Source organism: Lissotriton vulgaris, chromosome 3_1 (genome assembly GCF_964263255.1).
Source record: "Lissotriton vulgaris chromosome 3_1, aLisVul1.2, whole genome shotgun sequence".
NCBI classification, from domain to species: domain Eukaryota; kingdom Metazoa; phylum Chordata; class Amphibia; order Caudata; family Salamandridae; genus Lissotriton; species Lissotriton vulgaris.
Window position 1 is genome coordinate 613,209,137 of NC_141689.1, and position 26,292 is coordinate 613,235,428.

The 26,292-nt window shown below is 44.7% G+C and overlaps 2 protein-coding genes across 2 annotated transcripts in view; both read left to right on the plus strand.

Annotated features, from left to right (window-relative positions):
- The window catches only part of ADGRV1 (adhesion G protein-coupled receptor V1), a 1,865,288-nt gene that overhangs the window by 837,836 nt on the left and 1,001,160 nt on the right, over positions 1-26,292 (plus strand). The gene's annotated exons all lie outside the window — the stretch shown is intronic.
- Positions 9,593-10,513, plus strand: LOC147726839 (uncharacterized). Its single transcript, XM_086962997.1, has one exon. The coding sequence runs from the start codon at positions 9,593-9,595 to the stop codon at positions 10,511-10,513; it is 921 nt and encodes a 306-aa protein (XP_086819123.1).

The following is a 26,292-nucleotide window of genomic DNA, read 5'->3' on the forward strand; positions in this document are numbered from 1 at the left end:
GTAGGAAGCCGAGAACTACGGGCAAAAGGAGTAGTTTGGCGCAGACGCATAAATATCACTGCACACGTCGCAAGCATTAGGATTTCTGCTCACCTGTGATCAAGGCTGCAACGACAGCTGAAACGCGTAAGGTTGAAGACAGAGACTGTTTCTCTTGGCTGAATAAAGCACAAGTTACCCCACGATGCCATGGTCAAGCGTCTTCCTTTCTGCTGGAAGGGAAAGTTTTTGGTATGTTAATGGAGGTTGCTCACCCCCAGCGCTGTGACCGCCCTGTAAGAGGTTCGCTGCTCCATGTGGGCAAAAGAAGTTGGAGTTGGATGAAAAGGAGCGGGACCCGCCTGCAGTGTTCCTGGATAAAAGGCACGGAGAGTTCCAGCCGGTATTGTAACTGGGTTTCACTGCAAGTTTGGAAATGTGCAGCACATTTGTGCTGTAACAGAAGGCTTCGGGACTGTTTCAAGGTGCAGGCACGAATTATTTCAAGGAAACAGCCAGATTTAATTTAAAGAGCAGACTGTGCATCAAGTGAAACTCTACACGTACTGCAATTTTGTGTACTCCTGAAGAAATATTGGAGCAGTAAAAAAGTGAAAGTGTTAGATAAAAAGACTTTATTTCACCTGATGCATCCTGGGAATTGTAGGAAGCCGAGAACTACGGGCAAAAGGAGTAGTTTGGCGCAGACGCATAAATATCACAGCACACATCGCAAGCATTAGGATTTCTGCTCACCTGTGATCAAGGCTGCAACGACAGCTGAAACGCGTAAGGTTGAAGACAGAGACTGTTTCTCTTGGCTGAATAAAGCACAAGTTACCCCACGATACCATGGTCAAGCGTCTTCCTTTCTGCTGGAAGGGAAAGTTTTTGGTATGTTAATGGAGGTTGCTCACCCCCAGCGCTGTGACCGCCCTGTAAGAGGTTCGCTGCTCCATGTGGGCAAAAGAAGTTGGAGTTGGATGAAAAGGAGCGGGACCCGCCTGCAGTGTTCCTGGATAAAAGGCACGGAGAGTTCCAGCCGGTATTGTAACTGAGTTTCACTGCAAGTTTGGAAATGTGCAGCACATTTGTGCTGTAACAGAAGGCTTCGGGACTGTTTCAAGGTGCAGGCACGAATTATTTCAAGGAAACAGCCAGATTTAATTTAAAGAGCAGACTGTGCATCAAGTGAAACTCTACACGTACTGCAATTTTGTGTAATCCTGAAGAAATATCGGAGAAGTAAAAAAGTGAAAGTGTTAGATAAAGAGACTTTATTTCACCTTATGCATCCTGGGAATTGTAGGAAGCCGAGAACTACGGGCAAAAGGAGTAGTTTGGCGCAGACGCATAAATATCACAGCACACGTCGCAAGCATTAGGATTTCTGCTCACCTGTGATCAAGGCTGCAACGACAGCTGAAACGCGTAAGGTTGAAGACAGAGACTGTTTCTCTTGGCTGAATAAAGCACAAGTTACCCCACGATGCCATGGTCAAGCGTCTTCCTTTCTGCTGGAAGGGAAAGTTTTTGGTATGTTAATGGAGGTTGCTCACCCCCAGCGCTGTGACCGCCCTGTAAGAGGTTCGCTGCTCCATGTGGGCAAAAGAAGTTGGAGTTGGATGAAAAGGAGCGGGACCCGCCTGCAGTGTTCCTGGATAAAAGGCACGGAGAGTTCCAGCCGGTATTGTAACTGGGTTTCACTGCTAGTTTGGAAATGTGCAGCACATTTGTGCTGTAACAGAAGGCTTCGGGACTTTTTCAAGGTGCAGGCACGAATTATTTCAAGGAAACAGCCAGATTTAATTTAAAGAGCAGACTGTGCATCAAGTGAAACTCTACACGTACTGCAATTTTGTGTAATCCTGAAGAAATATCGGAGCAGTAAAAAAGTGAAAGTGTTAGATAAAGAGACTTTATTTCACCTGATGCATCCTGGGAATTGTAGGAAGCCGAGAACTACGGGCAAAAGGAGTAGTTTGGCGCAGACGCATAAATATCACAGCACACGTCGCAAGCATTAGGTTTTCTGCTCACCTGTGATCAAGGCTGCAACGACAGCTGAAACGCGTAAGGTTGAAGACAGAGACTGTTTCTCTTGGCTGAATAAAGCACAAGTTACCCCACGATGCCATGGTCAAGCGTCTTCCTTTCTGCTGGAAGGGAAAGTTTTTGGTATGTTAATGGAGGTTGCTCACCCCCAGCGCTGTGACCGCCCTGTAAGAGGTTCGCTGCTCCATGTGGGCAAAAGAAGTTGGAGTTGGATGAAAAGGAGCGGGACCCGCCTGCAGTGTTCCTGGATAAAAGGCACGGAGAGTTCCAGCCGGTATTGTAACTGGGTTTCACTGCAAGTTTGGAAATGTGCAGCACATTTGTGCTGTAACAGAAGGCTTCGGGACTGTTTCAAGGTGCAGGCACGAATTATTTCAAGGAAACAGCCAGATTTAATTTAAAGAGCAGACTGTGCATCAAGTGAAACTCTACACGTACTGCAATTTTGTGTAATCCTGAAGAAATATCGGAGCAGTAAAAAAGTGAAAGTGTTAGATAAAGAGACTTTATTTCACCTGATGCATCCTGGGAATTGTAGGAAGCCGAGAACTACGGGCAAAAGGAGTAGTTTGGCGCAGACGCATAAATATCACAGCACACGTCGCAAGCATTAGGATTTCTGCTCACCTGTGATCAAGGCTGCAACGACAGCTGAAACGCGTAAGGTTGAAGACAGAGACTGTTTCTCTTGGCTGAATAAAGCACAAGTTACCCCACGATGCCATGGTCAAGCGTCTTCCTTTCTGCTGGAAGGGAAAGTTTTTGGTATGTTAATGGAGGTTGCTCACCCCCAGTGCTGTGACCGCCCTGTAAGAGGTTTGCTGCTCCATGTGGGCAAAAGAAGTTGGAGTTGGATGAAAAGGAGCGGGACCCGCCTGCAGTGTTCCTGGATAAAAGGCACGGAGAGTTACAGCCAGTATTGTAACTGGGTTTCACTGCAAGTTTGGAAATGTGCAGCACATTTGTGCTGTAACAGAAGGCTTCGGGACTGTTTCAAGGTGCAGGCACGAATTATTTCAAGGAAACAGCCAGATTTAATTTAAAGAGCAGACTGTGCATCAAGTGAAACTCTACACGTACTGCAATTTTGTGTAATCCTGAAGAAATATCGGAGCAGTAAAAAAGTGAAAGTGTTAGATAAAGAGACTTTATTTCACCTGATGCATCCTGGGAATTGTAGGAAGCCGAGAACTACGGGCAAAAGGAGTAGTTTGGCGCAGACGCATAAATATCACAGCACACGTCGCAAGCATTAGGATTTCTGCTCACCTGTGATCAAGGCTGCAACGACAGCTGAAACGCGTAAGGTTGAAGACAGAGACTGTTTCTCTTGGCTGAATAAAGCACAAGTTACCCCACGATGCCATGGTCAAGCGTCTTCCTTTCTGCTGGAAGGGAAAGTTTTTGGTATGTTAATGGAGGTTGCTCACCCCCAGTGCTGTGACCGCCCTGTAAGAGGTTTGCTGCTCCATGTGGGCAAAAGAAGTTTGAGTTGGATGAAAAGGAGCGGGACCAGCCTGCAGTGTTCCTGGATAAAAGGCACGGAGAGTTCCAGCCAGTATTGTAACTGGGTTTCACTGCAAGTTTGGAAATGTGCAGCACATTTGTGCTGTAACAGAAGGCTTCGGGACTGTTTCAAGGTGCAGGCACGAATTATTTCAAGGAAACAGCCAGATTTAATTTAAAGAGCAGACTGTGCATCAAGTGAAACTCTACACGTACTGCAATTTTGTGTAATCCTGAAGAAATATCGGAGCAGTAAAAAAGTGAAAGTGTTAGATAAAGAGACTTTATTTCACCTGATGCATCCTGGGAATTGTAGGAAGCCGAGAACTACGGGCAAAAGGAGTAGTTTGGCGCAGACGCATAAATATCACAGCACACGTCGCAAGCATTAGGATTTCTGCTCACCTGTGATCAAGGCTGCAACGACAGCTGAAACGCGTAAGATTGAAGACAGAGACTGTTTCTCTTGGCTGAATAAAGCACAAGTTACCCCACGATGCCATGGTCAAGCGTCTTCCTTTCTGCTGGAAGGGAAAGTTTTTGGTATGTTAATGGAGGTTGCTCACCCCCAGCGCTGTGACCGCCCTGTAAGAGGTTCGCTGCTCCATGTGGGCAAAAGAAGTTGGAGTTGGATGAAAAGGAGCGGGACCCGCCTGCAGTGTTCCTGGATAAAAGGCACAGAGAGTTCCAGCCGGTATTGTAACTGGGTTTCACTGCAAGTTTGGAAATGTGCAGCACATTTGTGCTGTAACAGAAGGCTTCGGGACTGTTTCAAGGTGCAGGCACGAATTATTTCAAGGAAACAGCCAGATTTAATTTAAAGAGCAGACTGTGCATCAAGTGAAACTCTACACGTACTGCAATTTTGTGTAATCCTGAAGAAATATCGGAGCAGTAAAAAAGTGAAAGTGTTAGATAAAGAGACTTTATTTCACCTGATGCATCCTGGGAATTGTAGGAAGCCGAGAACTACGGGCAAAAGGAGTAGTTTGGCGCAGACGCATAAATATCACTGCACACGTCGCAAGCATTAGGATTTCTGCTCACCTGTGATCAAGGCTGCAACGACAGCTGAAACGCGTAAGGTTGAAGACAGAGACTGTTTCTCTTGGCTGAATAAAGCACAAGTTACCCCACGATGCCATGGTCAAGCGTCTTCCTTTCTGCTGGAAGGGAAAGTTTTTGGTATGTTAATGGAGGTTGCTCACCCCCAGCGCTGTGACCGCCCTGTAAGAGGTTCGCTGCTCCATGTGGGCAAAAGAAGTTGGAGTTGGATGAAAAGGAGCGGGACCCGCCTGCAGTGTTCCTGGATAAAATGCACGGAGAGTTCCAGCCGGTATTGTAACTGGGTTTCACTGCAAGTTTGGAAATGTGCAGCACATTTGTGCTGTAACAGAAGGCTTCGGGACTGTTTCAAGGTGCAGGCACAAATTATTTCAAGGAAACAGCCAGATTTAATTTAAAGAGCAGACTGTGCATCAAGTGAAACTCTACACGTACTGCAATTTTGTGTAATCCTGAAGAAATATCGGAGCAGTAAAAAAGTGAAAGTGTTAGATAAAGAGACTTTATTTCACCTGATGCATCCTGGGAATTGTAGGAAGCCGAGAACTACGGGCAAAAGGAGTAGTTTGGCGCAGACGCATAAATATCACAGCACACGTCGCAAGCATTAGGATTTCTGCTCACCTGTGATCAAGGCTGCAACAACAGCTGAAACACGTAAGGTTGAAGACAGAGACTGTTTCTCTTGGCTGAATAAAGCACAAGTTACCCCACGATGCCATGGTCAAGCGTCTTCCTTTCTGCTGGAAGGGAAAGTTTTTGGTATGTTAATGGAGGTTGCTCACCCCCAGCGCTGTGACCGCCCTGTAAGAGGTTCGCTGCTCCATGTGGGCAAAAGAAGTTGGAGTTGGATGAAAAGGAGCGGGACCCGCCTGCAGTGTTCCTGGATAAAAGGCACGGAGAGTTCCAGCCGGTATTGTAACTGGGTTTCACTGCAAGTTTGGAAATGTGCAGCACATTTGTGCTGTAACAGAAGGCTTCGGGACTGTTTCAAGGTGCAGGCACGAATTATTTCAAGGAAACAGCCAGATTTAATTTAAAGAGCAGACTGTGCATCAAGTGAAACTCTACACGTACTGCAATTTTGTGTAATCCTGAAGAAATATCGGAGCAGTAAAAAAGTGAAAGTGTTAGATAAAGAGACTTTATTTCACCTGATGCATCCTGGGAATTGTAGGAAGCCGAGAACTACGGGCAAAAGGAGTAGTTTGGCGCAGACGCATAAATATCACAGCACACGTCGCAAGCATTAGGATTTCTGCTCACCTGTGATCAAGGCTGCAACGACAGCTGAAACGCGTAAGGTTGAAGACAGAGACTGTTTCTCTTGGCTGAATAAAGCACAAGTTACCCCACGATGCCATGGTCAAGCGTCTTCCTTTCTGCTGGAAGGGAAAGTTTTTGGTATGTTAATGGAGGTTGCTCACCCCCAGTGCTGTGACCGCCCTGTAAGAGGTTTGCTGCTCCATGTGGGCAAAAGAAGTTGGAGTTGGATGAAAAGGAGCGGGACCCGCCTGCAGTGTTCCTGGATAAAAGGCACGGAGAGTTCCAGCCAGTATTGTAACTGGGTTTCACTGCAAGTTTGGAAATGTGCAGCACATTTGTGCTGTAACAGAAGGCTTCGGGACTGTTTCAAGGTGCAGGCACGAATTATTTCAAGGAAACAGCCAGATTTAATTTAAAGAGCAGACTGTGCATCAAGTGAAACTCTACACGTACTGCAATTTTGTGTAATCCTGAAGAAATATCGGAGCAGTAAAAAAGTGAAAGTGTTAGATAAAGAGACTTTATTTCACCTGATGCATCCTGGGAATTGTAGGAAGCCGAGAACTACGGGCAAAAGGAGTAGTTTGGCGCAGACGCATAAATATCACAGCACACGTCGCAAGCATTAGGTTTTCTGCTCACCTGTGATCAAGGCTGCAACGACAGCTGAAACGCGTAAGGTTGAAGACAGAGACTGTTTCTCTTGGCTGAATAAAGCACAAGTTACCCCACGATGCCATGGTCAAGCGTCTTCCTTTCTGCTGGAAGGGAAAGTTTTTGGTATGTTAATGGAGGTTGCTCACCCCCAGCGCTGTGACCGCCCTGTAAGAGGTTCGCTGCTCCATGTGGGCAAAAGAAGTTGGAGTTGGATGAAAAGGAGCGGGACCCGCCTGCAGTGTTCCTGGATAAAAGGCACGGAGAGTTCCAGCCGGTATTGTAACTGGGTTTCACTGCAAGTTTGGAAATGTGCAGCACATTTGTGCTGTAACAGAAGGCTTCGGGACTGTTTCAAGGTGCAGGCACGAATTATTTCAAGGAAACAGCCAGATTTAATTTAAAGAGCAGACTGTGCATCAAGTGAAACTCTACACGTACTGCAATTTTGTGTAATCCTGAAGAAATATCGGAGCAGTAAAAAAGTGAAAGTGTTAGATAAAGAGACTTTATTTCACCTGATGCATCCTGGGAATTGTAGGAAGCCGAGAACTACGGGCAAAAGGAGTAGTTTGGCGCAGACGCATAAATATCACAGCACACGTCGCAAGCATTAGGATTTCTGCTCACCTGTGATCAAGGCTGCAACGACAGCTGAAACGCGTAAGGTTGAAGACAGAGACTGTTTCTCTTGGCTGAATAAAGCACAAGTTACCCCACGATGCCATGGTCAAGCGTCTTCCTTTCTGCTGGAAGGGAAAGTTTTTGGTATGTTAATGGAGGTTGCTCACCCCCAGTGCTGTGACCGCCCTGTAAGAGGTTTGCTGCTCCATGTGGGCAAAAGAAGTTTGAGTTGGATGAAAAGGAGCGGGACCCGCCTGCAGTGTTCCTGGATAAAAGGCACAGAGAGTTCCAGCCAGTATTGTAACTGGGTTTCACTGCAAGTTTGGAAATGTGCAGCACATTTGTGCTGTAACAGAAGGCTTCGGGACTGTTTCAAGGTGCAGGCACGAATTATTTCAAGGAAACAGCCAGATTTAATTTAAAGAGCAGACTGTGCATCAAGTGAAACTCTACACGTACTGCAATTTTGTGTAATCCTGAAGAAATATCGGAGCAGTAAAAAAGTGAAAGTGTTAGATAAAGAGACTTTATTTCACCTGATGCATCCTGGGAATTGTAGGAAGCCGAGAACTACGGGCAAAAGGAGTAGTTTGGCGCAGACGCATAAATATCACAGCACACGTCGCAAGCATTAGGATTTCTGCTCACCTGTGATCAAGGCTGCAACGACAGCTGAAACGCGTAAGATTGAAGACAGAGACTGTTTCTCTTGGCTGAATAAAGCACAAGTTACCCCACGATGCCATGGTCAAGCGTCTTCCTTTCTGCTGGAAGGGAAAGTTTTTGGTATGTTAATGGAGGTTGCTCACCCCCAGCGCTGTGACCGCCCTGTAAGAGGTTCGCTGCTCCATGTGGGCAAAAGAAGTTGGAGTTGGATGAAAAGGAGCGGGACCCGCCTGCAGTGTTCCTGGATAAAAGGCACAGAGAGTTCCAGCCGGTATTGTAACTGGGTTTCACTGCAAGTTTGGAAATGTGCAGCACATTTGTGCTGTAACAGAAGGCTTCGGGACTGTTTCAAGGTGCAGGCACGAATTATTTCAAGGAAACAGCCAGATTTAATTTAAAGAGCAGACTGTGCATCAAGTGAAACTCTACACGTACTGCAATTTTGTGTAATCCTGAAGAAATATCGGAGCAGTAAAAAAGTGAAAGTGTTAGATAAAGAGACTTTATTTCACCTGATGCATCCTGGGAATTGTAGGAAGCCGAGAACTACGGGCAAAAGGAGTAGTTTGGCGCAGACGCATAAATATCACTGCACACGTCACAAGCATTAGGATTTCTGCTCACCTGTGATCAAGGCTGCAACGACAGCTGAAACGCGTAAGGTTGAAGACAGAGACTGTTTCTCTTGGCTGAATAAAGCACAAGTTACCCCACGATGCCATGGTCAAGCGTCTTCCTTTCTGCTGGAAGGGAAAGTTTTTGGTATGTTAATGGAGGTTGCTCACCCCCAGCGCTGTGACCGCCCTGTAAGAGGTTCGCTGCTCCATGTGGGCAAAAGAAGTTGGAGTTGGATGAAAAGGAGCGGGACCCGCCTGCAGTGTTCCTGGATAAAATGCACGGAGAGTTCCAGCCGGTATTGTAACTGGGTTTCACTGCAAGTTTGGAAATGTGCAGCACATTTGTGCTGTAACAGAAGGCTTCGGGACTGTTTCAAGGTGCAGGCACAAATTATTTCAAGGAAACAGCCAGATTTAATTTAAAGAGCAGACTGTGCATCAAGTGAAACTCTACACGTACTGCAATTTTGTGTAATCCTGAAGAAATATCGGAGCAGTAAAAAAGTGAAAGTGTTAGATAAAGAGACTTTATTTCACCTGATGCATCCTGGGAATTGTAGGAAGCCGAGAACTACGGGCAAAAGGAGTAGTTTGGCGCAGACGCATAAATATCACAGCACACGTCGCAAGCATTAGGATTTCTGCTCACCTGTGATCAAGGCTGCAACGACAGCTGAAACACGTAAGGTTGAAGACAGAGACTGTTTCTCTTGGCCCACGATGCCATGGTCAAGCGTCTTCCTTTCTGCTGGAAGGGAAAGTTTTTGATATATATATATATATATATATATATATATATATATATATATATATATATATATATATATATATATATATATATACAGGGCGAGAGCGGAAGGGAGCAGTGTTGCGGGTTTCCTGTAACGTTCAGCGGCTCTGGTAAGAGCAACCGCAGCAGCCCCCGACGAACGAGAATCTCCTAGAGCAGCGGTTGTACTGGAAGGCGAGGCTGTTCCCACGGCTGTGGCAGAACCGGCGCTACGGTAAACAGCTGATTGCTCGGTGAGGAGACGTGGGGAAAGTAACTCGGGACTGAAGGAGGAAGCAGCACAGTGCGCGGGGTTATTTGAAAACCTGGTCGCACACAGCTGAGTGCAACAAATCATCCGTAATAATTAACATTTAAACGTGCATAGACCATGGCCGCCGCTGATGTGATCAGAAGCCGGGAGGAGGCGGCTATGGAAATGTTCGACAATGCCCCCATTACTAACAGCAACCCCAGGGAGCAGGCGACGACATCGAACTTGGGGAGCAATGTGATGAAAGAACTTTTCAAAAAACTGGAGAAAGCCATGCGCACGGAACAGGCGAAATGTTGGGAGATGAAATCTCTGTCCCGCTATTTAGAAGTCGAGTGCGTTCCCCGTGGCTTGAGGATCATGTTAGCACCCAGCTTCGAAAACCCGGATCCGGAGATGCTAAATGAGTGGGCGAGGTGTAACTTGGATTCTTCGAGTAGATTGTTGAGAATCTTGATAAAGTATGCCGAAAGCGATGGCGTGAAATTGGGAGTAGTAATAAGTGACCTCAATGAGCAAATTAAGAAATTGAATGATGCGGAGCAGGAAAAACGATTGCGTGAGTTAATGACACAGCGGCTCACCAAAGAAGAGGACGTAATCAAGAGAAGGAAAACCTTTAAGTTTCAAAGGGATAAGTTGGATTACCAAAACGGCCGGATTTTTACCTTCTCTAAGAAGTATGACCAACAAAAGGGAACGACCGGACCGCGTGCAACGGGTATGGGGCCAAGTAGCAGTAGGGGTATTAGCCCTTCTACCTCGGATTCCAACTTAAGCTCCATCCCAGGAAGTGAGTCGGAGAATGACCAACGCAACACTGATGAGGCGGCGGGTTTTACCAAGCGGTCGTTGGGGGAGGAAGTGGAGTGCCTAAGCAACGACCGCAAGCAGACCCTAAGATCACACACCGCTGGCTCGAAAACAGGCGGAAACGCAACCGCAAACGCAAGTGGCGAAGGAGGAGTCGGGCAGCAAACCGGCGCAGCGAAACCACCAGCGAAGGGCCGGGGTCGCAAGCGATGGAATCGCAAGTGAACGAACAAGTAAGCGACCAACTCTCCGTGATTAATCTTTCAAATGTTCATTTGACTAATAATGAGATTAGAACTTTATCATTGGGCTTGACTTATTGCCCCCCATGTACATTTGATTATGCGCAAACAAGAATGGACTTTTTTAAATATATACGCAAATTGAAATTGAGAAAGTTATTCTTGCAGAACAGGTTAAAAACGCGCATACCACCGCAGGAAAATTATAGAACTGACCCGCATTCAGGTCCATGCTTGGCAGGAGAGGTTGAGCTCTATGTGGACTTGGTTGATTTAAACAGAGAAGGGGGAACTTCAGTTGATGTTGAAAGAGAAGAGAATATAAGAACAGATGCCCCAGGGGCCACAAACTTTAAACCTAAATCAACATTTAACCCAATAGCAGTTTTTGATAACATTGAAGCATTTAATAATCTGGTCATATCTGATTTAAAGGAATTGCATCAGGCCTCTAGGATTAAAGACACTAAATGTAATAAAAAGTGTAACAATGCCTACGGGAGCCTAATGAAAAAACTACAGGGGGAAAACACTGTGATTGTCAAGCAGTCAGACAAGGGGGGCAACATTGTACTGTGGCCAAAAACAATGTATATGGAAGAGGCCCTACTACAACTTAATGACAGGAATTGTTATTGTAGGAGCGATTGGCGGACAGCTAGACAAACATGGGATGCTTTCCACACCAGATTGTATGCTTGGAAGGGAATGGGACTACTAAGTGGGGATGAACAAAAGTTCCTGAAAATGAATTATCCTGTAATCCCTGTGTTTTATATGATCCCCAAGGTCCACAAGAATCTGACCAAGCCCCCTGGTAGGCCCATCATCTCCGCCAGACAGGGTCCATTCGAAAATGCCTCCAAATACATTGATCACTTCTTGCAAGAGCACGTGAAGGGGCTTCCCTCGTACATCAGGGATACTGGTGATTTTTTGGATAAAATCAAAACCATTAAATGGCAGGAAGATTACTTATTATTAACGCTAGATGTAACTTCCTTATACACCAGTATAAACCACGATGATGGCCTAAAAGCGGTAGAACATTACTTGAAACGTAGACCTGCTTGCATGCTACAGCATAATAACATGGTCATAGAGATGACAGAGATCTGCCTCAAAAGCAACTTCTTCTTATTTCAGAAGCAGATTTTCCAGCAACTGAGGGGGGTTGCAATGGGGGCCTGCTTCTCCCCCAGTTATGCCTGTCTGCATATGGGGCATTGGGAGGAGGAGGTCCTGGCAAGAACCTATGAAGATACCATGGCTAATAACATCATAGCCTGGTATAGGTTCATTGATGACCTCTTCATTATTTGGAGGGGGACAGAGGCAGAAGCGAATAGGTTCATAACCAACATCAATGTAAATGATTTGAACCTACAATTTACTGGCCAGATTAGCAGTGCTAAGGTTACCTTTTTAGATGTGGAGGTGAGCGTTGTCAGTGGCAGGATAGTGACTGATCCTACATCGAAAGGTGACGGCAGGCAATACGATGCTGCACGCCACAAGCCACCATCCAGCGCATTTGATTCGCAGCATCCCCTACGGGGAGATGCTGAGGATCAAAAGGATTTGCAGCACAAATGAGAGTTGTGAGAGAGCCCAGCAAGCCAGCAAGAAGAGATTCATTGAGAGGGGCTACTCACGAACGGTGGTGGAGGGTGCTATGAGACGTGCCAATTTAACTTCAGGGCATAGTCTAACAACAGATGCGGTGCCTACACCATCCGTAGAGAAGGAGTCTGGCCAACCAAGATTGATAACAGCATATAGCAGACAGCACAAAGAAATATTCAATATCATTCGCAAAAATTGGCAAGTGGTTAAGGGAGATCCGGTCATTGGGGGGACCCTAGCCAGCAGACCAGCCATAACCTATAGTAAAGCTAGGTCCATGAGCGATATGATAGTCAAGAGCAGCCCGGAAGTAGCCGATGACAACTGGCTAGGGAAGAGCAAGGGCTTTTTGAAATGTGCAGTCTGCAAAGCATGTAGGATAGGTAGAAATAAGACTACCTACATGACTGCTTTCAACTGCGAGGTGAGGACTATTAAAAAGAAAATCACCTGCAAGTCAGACTTCGTGGTCTATGTGTTGGAATGTGCCTGTGGCCTGCGTTATGTGGGCAGCACTAAGCTGCAGGTCCATAGGCGCATTCTACAGCACATCAGGGCAGTGAGTAATAAGGATGAGGCATACCCGGTCGCCAGACACGTGAATACGTGCCATGGTGGGGACATAGGATGTTTGCAGTATTATGCCATTGACATGATTCCGCCTCTCCGCAGAGGTGGTGACAGAGAGGCCAAATTGAGAGTCTTGGAAACACGCTATATTCTAGAGCTTAATTCCAAGGCTCCCAACGGTTTGAATCAAACGGAAGACTTACACTCTTGTCTTTATTAGGGATCTAATTATTCAGACCGTGTGGGCCCATACATGTATAGCAACTGCAGATGTCCATGGGGGTAATTATGCATTAGAGTAGAAACATGTAAATAGTCTGCCTCCCGTGTTTTTAATGTAAACTCATGGTGAAGGGATTATAAATTATTTTAAATCACCAGGTTATATGGGTTTTAAATATCATAATTATGATTATGATATTCTCTTATCGTGCCCCAGCAATTGAACCCATATTGCAGCAGTGTGGATGCAGTGGTTAGATGTAGCAGCAAATGCCCACTGGGGCACAATTTTGAAAAAAGTGATCCAAGCCATGTACTCCCATTTAAACAATGATGTTTTTCCTTTTGCACGATTTGCACAAGAGATAGCGAATTTGCACAGAATGTACAAAGTGTATATAAATGTATATATATATTTTTTTACATGATTTTAATATATTATGTAGAAATAATTTATTTTTCTAAATTGGTTCAAAACAATTTTTTAATCAATTTATCTATGAGGAAATGATTATGAGGAAACATTGGGAGTAAGGACTGAACGATCAAGGAAGAGTGATATTCTCTTTTCAAAATGTTTGGTTTTTTAAAAAAATTATGCATGGTTAAACTTAAAATGTGTTCTGGATCACTAAGCACTTTATTGAAATTGAACAAAAAGTAATCTATGACTCAAGCGCTACTGAACTAGGCTGAAGTTTGTTTGTTTTATTTCCACAGGCTGTGGGGTCAGCTGACTGTGTACTAGCACTTTAAGAGGGATGGGTGTACGATCGACCATGTCTTGTGATCAAGGGACGGAGGTCCCGAAACGCGTCATGGCGGCGTGTTCTATGCACTACTGGATGAAATAAACTGATATTTGCAAAATATCCGAAAGGGTCCGGCTTCGTTTTTTTCCCTGGAGTGAGATTTGGGGACTTGGCGGAATTCGTGGCATATATATATATATATATATATATATCTATATATATATATATATATATATATATATATATATATATATATATATATATATATATATATATATATATATATATATATATATATATATATATATATATATATATATATATATATATATATATATATATATATATATATATATATATATATAGATGTATATATATATATATATATATATATATAGATAGATATATATATATATATATCCAAAACAAAGTTGCTCCCAACAATGAAGGTGCCATACACAGTCGTTTAGCAGTGCTTTTTATTGCAGCACTCGCAGGGCATGTAACATAACAGGTTTCAGCTCGTGATTTAAGCCAGCAGTTCCAAATACGTTTCGGGTGACCTGGCACCCTTTATCAATGATTGTGGCTTCTAAGGAGATGAGGCAACTAGAGTTCACACTGCACTCGCGATGGTTTTATAGACCCGCCCATGTGGGCGTGCTCACCATTTGCATCTTGGTATTTGTAGTTAGATTTAATTTGTGACTCTAACAACCAGAATGCACTTACCGTACACGCCCACTGAGGCACGATTCAAAAGCTATGCTGCGAATGAAGCGCTACTAATTGCCCACCGGTTTGCCTCCTTCAGCTCAGCCAGTGAACAAGGGATGTGAGTCCAGAAACGCGTATGGCAATAAGGAGCGGATTAATTTCTGAAACTGCTGCATTTGTCTATCTGCAGTCTGCCAATAAAGGTTTTCAACACGCAGCGAGTGGCATTTCCAAGTTTGGAGTGTTTGAATTTGGAATATTGAGCGGACGGCTCTGGTCGCGTAAACGCCCCACCACGGACCAAGCGGGTTCATGGCACCGATGACGGAAGTGGTGCCAAATGAGCAGCGTGTTCTGTTGCTGGATTTACAGGAGGCAGATTGCATATGCGGTAAAGTGTTCAGCAACTCACTGGGGTCAAGAGACTTTGTTAAAGGTACAATGTGCGGCTTCCACTATGGTTTTAATTAGTGACTCTAACAACCAGAATGCCCTTACCGTACACGCCTACTGAGGCACGATTCAAACGCTACGCTGCGAATGCAGCTCCACTAATTGCCCACCTGTTTGCCTCCTTCAGCTCAGCCAGTGAACAAGGGATGTGAGTCCAGAAACGCGTATGGCAATAAGGAGCGGATTAATTTCTGAAACTGCCGCATTTGTCTATCTGCAGTCTGCCAATAAAGGTTTTCAACACGCAGCAAGTGGCGTTTCCAAGTTTGAAGGTTTGCATTTGGAATATTGAGCGGCTGGCTCTGGTCGCAGAAACGCCCCACCGCGGACCAAGTGAGTCCATGGCACCGATGACGGAAGTGGTGCCAAAGGAGCAGCGTGTTCTGTTGGCGGATTTACAGGAGGCAGATTGCATATGCGGTAAAGTGTTCAGCCACCCACTGGGGTCAAGAGACTTTGTTAAAGGTTCAATGGGCAGCTTCCACTATGGTTTTAATTTGTGACTCTAACAACCAGAATGCACTTACCGTACATGCCCACTGAGGCAAGATTTTAAAGCTACGCTGCGAATGCAGCATTACTAATTGCCCACCTGTTTGCCTCCTTCAGCTCAGCCAATGAACAAGAAATGTGAGTCCAGAAACGTGTATGGCAATAAGGAGCAAATTCATTTCTGAAACTGCTGCATTTGTCTATTTGCAGTCTGCCAATAAAGGTTTTTTATATATATATATATAATGTTTCAGCCCTCTTCAGCCATTGGTGGTGTGGTGGAGAGCTAAATAAAAAAATCAGCACCAGTCTTTGGGTTCGTCTCGTCTATGTACCTGCAGAATTGCTGGAGACTTTTGTATGCTGAATATATATATATATATATATATAGTTATTTACTCCTTCTGGCAGACTGCGACTTTCCATCCCAAGCAAGTAATTTTTTGTGCGTGGCAGCAAACTGCATTATGCTTTTAAATGTGTACGCGAATGCATCGGAATTACAGAGGACTTTCCATTTCACACAATTTGAATAATGGTGCATTCTGGGAAATGGGGTCTTATCTTCAGACTACCTGACCACTTGGACTTGAATCTACTTACCTGTGAAGAAGGCGCATGCGCGCCGAAACGCGTCAGGATTATAAGTTGAAACTGCTGTGCACAGACCCAATAAAGCGTCAGTTTGAGAGGATATCGCAGCTGTGGGCGCTATTTCTTTGGTGTTGTGTGACAACAGGATTCTCCGTTCCTGTCTCAAGAGCTCGCCCTGCAGAGCTGGGGGCCCCGGTAAAATGGAGCAATTTGTGACTGTTTAGATGGAGGGGCATGGCTCGCTCATCAACTACACCAACTAAAATGGACTTCCGCGTTGACTGGGTGCAGTTTGAGAGAAAGGGAGACGAAGGAGGTATTTCCTCCTTCTGGCAGACTGCGACTTTCCATCCCAAGCAAGTAATTTTTTGTGCGTGGCAGCAAACAGCATTATGCTTTTAAATGTGTACCCGAATGCATCGGAATTACAGAGGACTTTCCATTTCACACAATTTGAATAATGGTGCATTCTGGGAAATGGGGTCTTATCTTCAGACTACCTGACCACTTGGACTCGAATCTACTTACCTGTGAACAAGGCGCATGCGCGCCGAAACGCGTCAGGATTATAAGTTGAAACTGCTGTGCACAGACCCAATAAAGCGTCAGTTTGAGAGGATATTGCAGCTGTGGGATCTATTTCTTTGGTGTTGTGTGACAACAGGATTCTCCGTTCCTGTCTCAAGAGCTCACCCTGCAGAGCTGGGGGCCCCGGTAAAATGGAGCAATTTGTGACTGTTTAGATGGAGGGGCATGGCTCGCTCATCAACTACACCAACTAAAATGGACTTCTGCGTTGATTGGGTGCATTTTGAGAGAAAGGGAGACAAAGGAGGTATTTCCTCCTTCTGGCAGACTGCGACTTTCCATCCCAAGCAAGTAATTTTTTGTGCGTGGCAGCAAACAGCATTATGCTTTTAAATGTGTACCTGAATGCATCGGAATTACAGAGGACTTTCCATTTCACACAATTTGAATAGTGGTGCATTCTGGGAAATGGGGTCTTATCTTCAGACTACCTGACCACTTGGACTCAAATCTACCTACCTGTGAACAAGGCGCATGCGCGCCGAAACGCGTCAGGATTATAAGTTGAAACTGCTGTGCACAGACCCAATAAAGCGTCAGTTTGAGAGGATATCGCAGCTGTGGGCGCTATTTCTTTGGTGTTGTGTGACAACAGGATTCTCCGTTCCTGTCTCAAGAGCTCGCCCTGCAGAGCTGGGGGCCCCGGTAAAATGGAGCAATTTGTGACTGTTTAGATGGAGGGGCATGGCTCGCTCATCAACTACACCAACTAAAATGGACTTCCGCGTTGACTGGGTGCAGTTTGAGAGAAAGGGAGACGAAGGAGGTATTTCCTCCTTCTGGCAGACTGCGACTTTCCATCCCAAGCAAGTAATTTTTTGTGCGTGGCAGCAAACAGCATTATGCTTTTAAATGTGTACCCGAATGCATCGGAATTACAGAGGACTTTCCATTTCACACAATTTGAATAATGGTGCATTCTGGGAAATGGGGTCTTATCTTCAGACTACCTGACCACTTGGACTCGAATCTACTTACCTGTGAACAAGGCGCATGCGCGCCGAAACGCGTCAGGATTATAAGTTGAAACTGCTGTGCACAGACCCAATAAAGCGTCAGTTTGAGAGGATATTGCAGCTGTGGGATCTATTTCTTTGGTGTTGTGTGACAACAGGATTCTCCGTTCCTGTCTCAAGAGCTCACCCTGCAGAGCTGGGGGCCCCGGTAAAATGGAGCAATTTGTGACTGTTTAGATGGAGGGGCATGGCTCGCTCATCAACTACACCAACTAAAATGGACTTCTGCGTTGATTGGGTGCATTTTGAGAGAAAGGGAGACAAAGGAGGTATTTCCTCCTTCTGGCAGACTGCGACTTTCCATCCCAAGCAAGTAATTTTTTGTGCGTGGCAGCAAACAGCATTATGCTTTTAAATGTGTACCTGAATGCATCGGAATTACAGAGGACTTTCCATTTCACACAATTTGAATAGTGGTGCATTCTGGGAAATGGGGTCTTATCTTCAGACTACCTGACCACTTGGACTCAAATCTACCTACCTGTGAACAAGGCGCATGCGCGCCGAAACGCGTCAGGATTATAAGTTGAAACTGCAGTGCACAGACCCAATAAAGCGTCAGTTTGAGAGGATATCGCAGCTGTGGGCTCTATTTCTTTGGTGTTGTGTGACAACAGGATTCTCCGTTCCTGTCTCAAGAGCTCGCCCTGCAGAGCTGGGGGCCCGGTAAAATGGAGCAATTTGTGACTGTTTAGATGGAGGGGCATGGCTCGCTCATCAACTACACCAACTAAAATGGACTTCCGCGTTGATTGGGTGCAGTTTGAGAGAAAGGGAGACGAAGGAGGTATTTCCTCCTTCTGGCAGACTGCGACTTTCCATCCCAAGCAAGTAATTTTTTGTGCGTGGCAGCAAACATCATTATGCTTTTAAATGTGTACGCGAATGCATCGGAATTACAGAGGACTTTCCATTTCACACAATTTGAATAATGGTGCATTCTGGGAAATGGGGTCTTATCTTCAGACTACCTGACCACTTGGACTTGAATCTACTTACCTGTGAACAAGGCGCATGCGCGCCGAAACGCGTCAGGATTATAAGTTGAAACTGCTGTACACAGACCCAATAAAGCGTCAGTTTGAGAGGATATCGCAGCTGTGGGCGCTATTTCTTTGGTGTTTTGTGACAACAGGATTCTCCGTTCCTGTCTCAAGAGCTCGCCCTGCAGAGCTGGGGGCCCCGGTAAAATGGAGCAATTTGTGACTGTTTAGATGGAGGGGCATGGCTCGCTCATCAACTACACCAACTAAAATGGACTTCCGCGTTGACTGGGTGCAGTTTGAGAGAAAGGGAGACGAAGGAGGTATTTCCTTCTTCTAGCAGACTGCGACTTTCCATCCCAAGCAAGTAATTTTTTGTGCGTGGCAGCAAACAGCATTATGCTTTTAAATGTGTACCCGAATGCATCGGAATTACAGAGGACTTTCCATTTCACACAATTTGAATAATGGTGCATTCTGGGAAATGGGGTCTTATCTTCAGACTACCTGACCACTTGGACTTGAATCTACTTACCTGTGAACAAGGCGCATGCGCGCCGAAACGCGTCAGGATTATAAGTTGAAACTGCTGTACACAGACCCAATAAAGCGTCAGTTTGAGAGGATATCGCAGCTGTGGGCGCTATTTCTTTGGTGTTTTGTGACAACAGGATTCTCCGTTCCTGTCTCAAGAGCTCGCCCTGCAGAGCTGGGGGCCCCGGTAAAATGGAGCAATTTGTGACTGTTTAGATGGAGGGGCATGGCTCGCTCATCAACTACACCAACTAAAATGGACTTCCGCGTTGACTGGGTGCAGTTTGAGAGAAAAGGAGACGAAGGAGGTATTTCCTCCTTCTAGCAGACTGCGACTTTCCATCCCAAGCAAGTAATTTTTTGTGCGTGGCAGCAAACAGCATTATGCTTTTAAATGTGTACCCGAATGCATCGGAATTACAGAGGACTTTCCATTTCACACAATTTGAATAATGGTGCATTCTGGGAAATGGGGTCTTATCTTCAGACTACCTGACCACTTGGACTCGAATCTACTTACCTGTGAACAAGGCGCTTGCGCGCCGAAACGCGTCAGGATTATAAGTTGAAACTGCTGTGCACAGACCCAATAAAGCGTCAGTTTGAGAGGATATCACAGCTTAGGGCTCTATTTCTTTGGTGTTGTGTGACAACAGGATTCTCCGTTCCTGTCTCAAGAGCTCGCCCTGCAGAGCTGGGGGCCCCGGTAAAATGGAGCAATTTGTGACTGTTTAGATGGAGGGGCATGGCTCGCTCATCAACTACACCAACTAAAATGGACTTCCGCGTTGATTGGGTGCATTTTGAGAGAAAGGGAGACGAAGGAGGTATTTCCTCCTTCTGGCAGACTGCGACTTTCCATCCCAAGCAAGTAATTTTTTGTGCGTGGCAGCAAACAGCATTATGCTTTTAGATGTGTACCCGAATGCATCGGAACTACAGAGGACTTTCCATTTCACACAATTTGAATAATGGTGCATTCTGGGAAATGGGGTCTTATCTTCAGACTACCTGACCACTTGGACTCGAATCTACCTACCTGTGAACAAGGCGCATGCGCGCCGAAACGCGTCAGGATTATAAGTTGAAACTGCTGTGCACAGACCCAATAAAGCGTCAGTTTGAGAGGATATCGCAGCTGTGGGCTCTATTTCTTTGGTGTTGTGTGACAACAGGATTCTCCGTTCCTGTCGCAAGAGCTCGCCCTGCAGAGCTGGGGGCCACGGTAAAATGGAGCAATTTGTGACTGTTTAGATGGAGGGGTATGGCTCGCTCATCAACTACACCAACTAAAATGGACTTCCGCGTTGATTGGGTGCAGTTTGAGAGAAAGGGAGACTAAGGAGGTATTTCCTCCTTCTGGCAGACTGCGACTTTCCATCCCAAGCAAGTAATTTTTTGTGCGTGGCAGCAAACAGCATTATGCTTTTAAATGTGTACCCGAAATCATCGGAATTACAGAGGACTTTCCATTTCACACAATTTGAATAATGGTGCATTCTGGGAAATGGGGTCTTATCTTCAGACTACCTGACCACTTGGACTCGAATCTACTTACCTGTGAACAAGGCGCATGCGCGCCGAAACGCGTCAGGATTATAAGTTGAAACTGCTGTGCACAGACCCAATAAAGCGTCAGTTTGAGAGGATATCGCAGCTGTGGGCTCTATTTCTTTGGTGTTGTGTGACAACAGGATTCTCCGTTCCTGTCTCAAGAGCTCGCCCTGCAGAGCTGGGGGCCCCGGTAAAATGGAGCAATTTGTGACTGTTTAGATGGAGGGGCATGGCTCGCTCATCAACTACACCAACTAAAATGGACTTCCGCGTTGATTGGGTGCAGTTTGAAAGAAAGGGAGACAAAGGAGGTATTTCCTCCTTCTGGCAGACTGCGACTTTCCATCCCAAGCAAGTAATTTTTTGTGCGTGGCAGCAAACAGCATTATGCTTTTAAATGTGTACCCGAATGCATCGGAATTACAGAGGACTTTCCATTTCACACAATTTGAATAATGGTGCATTCTGGGAAATGGGGTCTTATCTTCAGACTACCTGACCACTTGGACTCAAATCTACTTACCTGTGAACAAGGCGCATGCGCGCCGAAACGAGTCAGGATTATAAGTTGAAACTGCTGTGCACAGACCCAATAAAGCGTCAGTTTGAGAGGATATCGCAGCAGTGGGCTCTATTTCTTTGGTGTTGTGTGACAACAGGATTCTCCGTTCATGTCTCAAGAGCTCGCCCTGCAGAGGGCCCCGGTAAAATGGAGCAATTTGTGACTATATATATATATATATATATATATATATATATATATATATATATATATATATATATATATATATATATATATATATATATATATATATATATATATATATATATATATATATATATATATATATCAATGCTCCAATGCTCCTCTTTTTCCAGAACAAAGCCAACGTTTGTGGGGCAGTTACAAAAAGGTTTAATTTATCTTAACAACAAGCGCGTTTCTGCATACGCGCCTTCGTCTGTGTTACTGACCCGGCGGCGGCGCCCATTTTTAAAGTCATTTCATTAATTAAGAATAGGCATAAAAGAAGGACATTTCCTACTCGCCCATAAGCACCATCTTTGAATGTTTAGATGTTATCACCATACATTAACAGGCAAAATTGTATCTTTCTTACACATCCAATAGTTTCCCAATTATGCCAGATATCGGCTTCACGACCAATGCATCTAATATGCCGAAGCCTCTATGAAAATCAGTAAATTCATTCAGTGTATCGGATTACATTGTCTGTCATACCACAAATTCGCTGTGTATCGGCCAGGTACCCTTCCTGGGCTTCATCCTATAGTTTTTTACAAGACAAACGTATTTTACAATGTCTCAGTAGGCATGACAATAATGGCTGCACCTTGTTACCATTTAGAAACTATTGTAATTATAATCACGCCGTGTATCAGCCTCTTACACCATGTAATGCCTGAAACATAAAATTCATCTCTTAATCTTGTTTCATTTCATATGTGGACAACCTGATAAAATACATCATTATGTCATATATCAGCTAATCTCCCAAGTGAACTGCCAACTCTTCCCCACTGTTTAAACCCTTTGGGGTTTTTGTCTGCAGATCAATGATAAAGCGAGACTCAAATCTACGTAACCTTAGGATTCTATCCCTCCCTCTGATGTTTACTGGAACATGATCCAAACCAAAGAACGTCAACAGATCCCTGTTGCTACTATGCATACTAGCAAAATGTCTGGCTACTGGATACACCTGGTCTTGCTTGGTGATAGCCCGCATATGTTATAAAATACGAACTTTCACCGGGTGGATGGTACTGCCTACATACCTTAGTCCACACGGACATACTAGGTAACACTGCATATTCTGTGTTGCAGGTTATAAACTGTCTGTTTCTTTTGGTTTTTGCTTCTGGAATGTTATAACCCAAAACCCTTTTGCCGTTCTTGCAGGCCTTGCATTTACCACATGGGAAGTACCCCTCATCTCTTTGAGAGTTCCTTCCCTGGGCATGTCCTTCACTTGATGACTATGAACTAGCATATACTTAAATGCCCTAGCTTTCCTGAAAGTCACTAACGGTCTATTGGGCATATCTGCAGCACTAATCGTCATATCAGTTTTTTAAGACATGCCAATTTCTCTTGAGGATTTTCTTTAGAATCACAGCACCCTCATAGAAACTGGTAATCATTCTGAATTTGCCTTCACTCAGATTTTTCCTTTTGTTGCATCTAGTCTTATCACACACAAGGCTTTTTCTTGAAAACTGCTGCACCCTCTTTAGAGTTTTATCTAAAATGGTGTTCTCATAGCCCCTATTTCTAAATCTGGGGATGCATTCCTGCGCAGCCTTCTAAAAATTACAGTTCCTAGAACTGTTTCGTTTGAGTCGCAAAAGTTCTCCATACTATTTTAGACGGATGGCCACTGGATGCATCAAGCGTTGAATTCCTCGCTGTAGGTTTTCTATATAAAGTTGTATTGATTTTGCCATCTGTAATGAACCCCTTCAGGTCGAGGTAGTTCACCGCCACTGAATTAACTTCTCCCGAAAAGTGTGAATTTAAAGTGTTGTCATTGAGAGTTGTAATATATTCATGTGCAGATTCAGTTGACCCCTTCCAGACCAGGAACAGGTCATCAATATACCTGTTCCAGGCAATGACTTCCCCTGATCCCTACACTCCCTGATGCGACCTGGGCACTTGCTCTTCCCACCAGCCAACAAACAAGTTTGCATAGCTGGGAGCGAAACAAGTGCCCTTCGCAATCCCCGAGATCTGCTTATAATAATCCTCTTGAAAGAGGAAAATGTTATTCGTTAAGCAGAACTCCGTGAATTCAAGCACCATCACATTGTGCTCTGCATATTGCAATGGACGTTTATTCAGGTTAAATTGAATAGCTTTTAATCCACTGAAGTGCCCTATACAGGTGTATAAGGTAGCTATATCTAATACAACTAGCTGATAGGATGGATCCCACTTCAATGCCTCAATTTGGTTTAAAAAATCTTTTGTATCTTTCACGTAGGATGACAATTGTGACACTGCCTGAAATAAAAAATGGTCAATGAACATAGACATGTCTTCCGTGAGACCTCCTTGTGAGGATATTATAGGTCTGCCAGGAGGATTTCGACTGTCCTTGTGGAGTTTGGGAATATGATAAAATGTTGGTGTAATTGGGTTCACGTTTCTCAAAAACAAATATTCATCTATCCCCAACATGGTTTTGTCATCCCATTTTTTTATTAGTAGATGGCACTGTTTAATGCTGTCATTATATTTCTCTTTAGTAGATCTTTCATAATTCCTACTGTCCGATAACAGTCTTGCTTCATTGCAGTATCGTTCTTTGGTCTGAAGAACAACGTTTCCGCCTTCATCCGAAGGCTTAGAAACCAGTGTAAGGTCTTTTTCTAGCTTTGTGATATTCATAGCTCATTATTGATTGCTTCCCAAAGCACGTCGATAGCCACATGAGGCATTTGAGGAACAAATTGTGAAACTGGCTTGAAAGGACTTTCTTCAGTCTGTTGTTCAATGCCCACATATTCTATTCTTTGTACAATATCTGTAGTGTTCCCAATATCATCAGTTACTTCCCTGTATAGATGTTCCAATGTTTTCAAAACTGGCAAATCTCCTCCTATCAAAATGTCAGTTATGGGCACAGTATTAGATCTCTTTTTCATAGTCTTAGTCGTGGGTTTAACTTTGAAATATTTGTGTAGTTTCAGCTCACGGATGAATTTAAAGAGGTCAATCCTCGTCTGAGTGTACTCAAGTTGGTTGTTAGGGCAGAAAGTAAGTCCTAATTTAAGAACTTCTCTTCTGATGGTGATAAGAGCCATGTCATAAGATTGACCACTGTTAAATTATCACCAATCATTACCACTTCTTGCCTCTCCTGCTGCTTGTTACTCTGGAGGTCATGTTGTCTTTTCTTAAGCCAGCTGTTAGGGTTTAGTCAGCTTTTCCCTTTCCTCCTGTCTATCTTTTCTGTGAGCTGGTTTCCCCCGGTGTCCTCCCTCTGTTTCCTTGTTTTTGGTAGCCTCCGCCCCCTTTCCCTCAATTCTATATAGGACGCCAGCACCTTGACTCGGTGCTTGGTTTCTTACCCGGTTGACGTTTTTCCTACGTTCAGAGTGAGATTTGGGATTTATGACACATCGTGTGCTCGTTTGGTAAAGTCTTGCTGCACTACGCGACCTTGCTGGAGGCGGCGTTTCTCTGGACGAGGCTTCGTTTCAGCGGCCCGGATGGGTTCCACATCGGACGTCTTCCCGCTCGTGACAGATTCATCGGAAGCGTAAGCGGAGCGTTCGAGCAATTTGGCTCGAGTATGAACTGGTGTCATTTTTTGTTTTGATATTGTTGGGATCGAGGGTTTACCTCTGCTATGAGTGAGCCACTGCAAAGCTGATTTCCGGGTTTTGAGTACCCGAGGTACGTTGTTATGTGAGCGCTGGGACATATTTTTAAGAAGCTTTCTTAGCTTCTGGCGTTTCACTAAGTATGCGCTTTTAGTCTGTGGCCACAGATAGATTATTTTTTGGAAACAGTGTAGTTTGCTGTGATACTAGTTTTTCAGGGTTTTTTTGTCAGAAGTATGACTTTTTCCCCTTCATACAAGTAACGTTGAACTACTTGGAGTCAGTCAGAGCTGGAACTGCTGGACTCTCGCTCTCCTTGGGACCCTTCAGCTATGTTACGCAAGTAAGGAGGGAATTGGGGTGTGTTGGGCATATATATAAGGGTGTGAGAATAAGGATTCAGGTGAGAGAACACTGGGCATTGTGTTAACGTTCTGTTCCTCTTCTGTGTTTTCTTTTCTTTTCTGGCTGCAGGTTAGAAGACCATTATCCACTACACTAAAGAGGGTCTGCCTAGCGGTAACATAGAGAGAGCCTTGGCGTTACTCTTTCTTTGTTTTACTTTTTCCTACCTTCTCCCTTTGCTCGGTTCGCGGTCACGCTGTATATAAGTGCGTGTGGCGATCCGAGTGCGGGCAGAGGAGTGGGGCCATCCTCGCTTCCGTGGTGTGGGTCGAGTTGAGGAAAGATCCAACACCAGCCCCCCCTTCAGGTTTTTCAGTGCTTTTTTCCAAGGGTTTGCTTCTTTCCGCCTCGCAACCATGATTGGCATATTATCTCAAATTCCTGGTGAAAATGTGTAGACTTGGCTCTGCTGTTTGAGGCACCAGCATTTTCATTACCCGAAAAGTCGACTGAGAGCGACTTTTCAGGCAATGAAAATGCTGTAGCCGGTGCCAGCAAACTAGGAATGGCCCATCATGCAGGGTACAAAACATGAAAATGTAAAATTCATAAAAATAGTCTGATGCTGTAAATGAATTATATACAAGTGTAAACACTGGAAATATCAAATGATATGAAAGTATGGTTTCTTTTGCAGTGCAATGTAGCCCCAACTTGAAATACAGCAGTGGAGGATCATATGCTGTATACAGATAAACTCTGGCCCTAGCGCAGTGACAGAGTATCAGTACCACTAGGTAGATGTAACAGGGTGTAGGGGCATGTAAGAGAAATAGAGGGGGTGCACTGAGTATAATGGATATGTGGGAAATGATGGGGATGAAAACCATCTCACCCTCCTCCCATCTGTGACACATGGGTGAGCCATAATCCTTGCCAAATGGCAAGATGTCAGTGGCAAAA

Coding starts and splice junctions, on each gene's coding strand:
- LOC147726839 (XM_086962997.1), top strand. CDS start 9,593: ATGGCCGCCGCTGATGTGATCAGAAGCCGGGAGGAGGCGGCTATGGAA.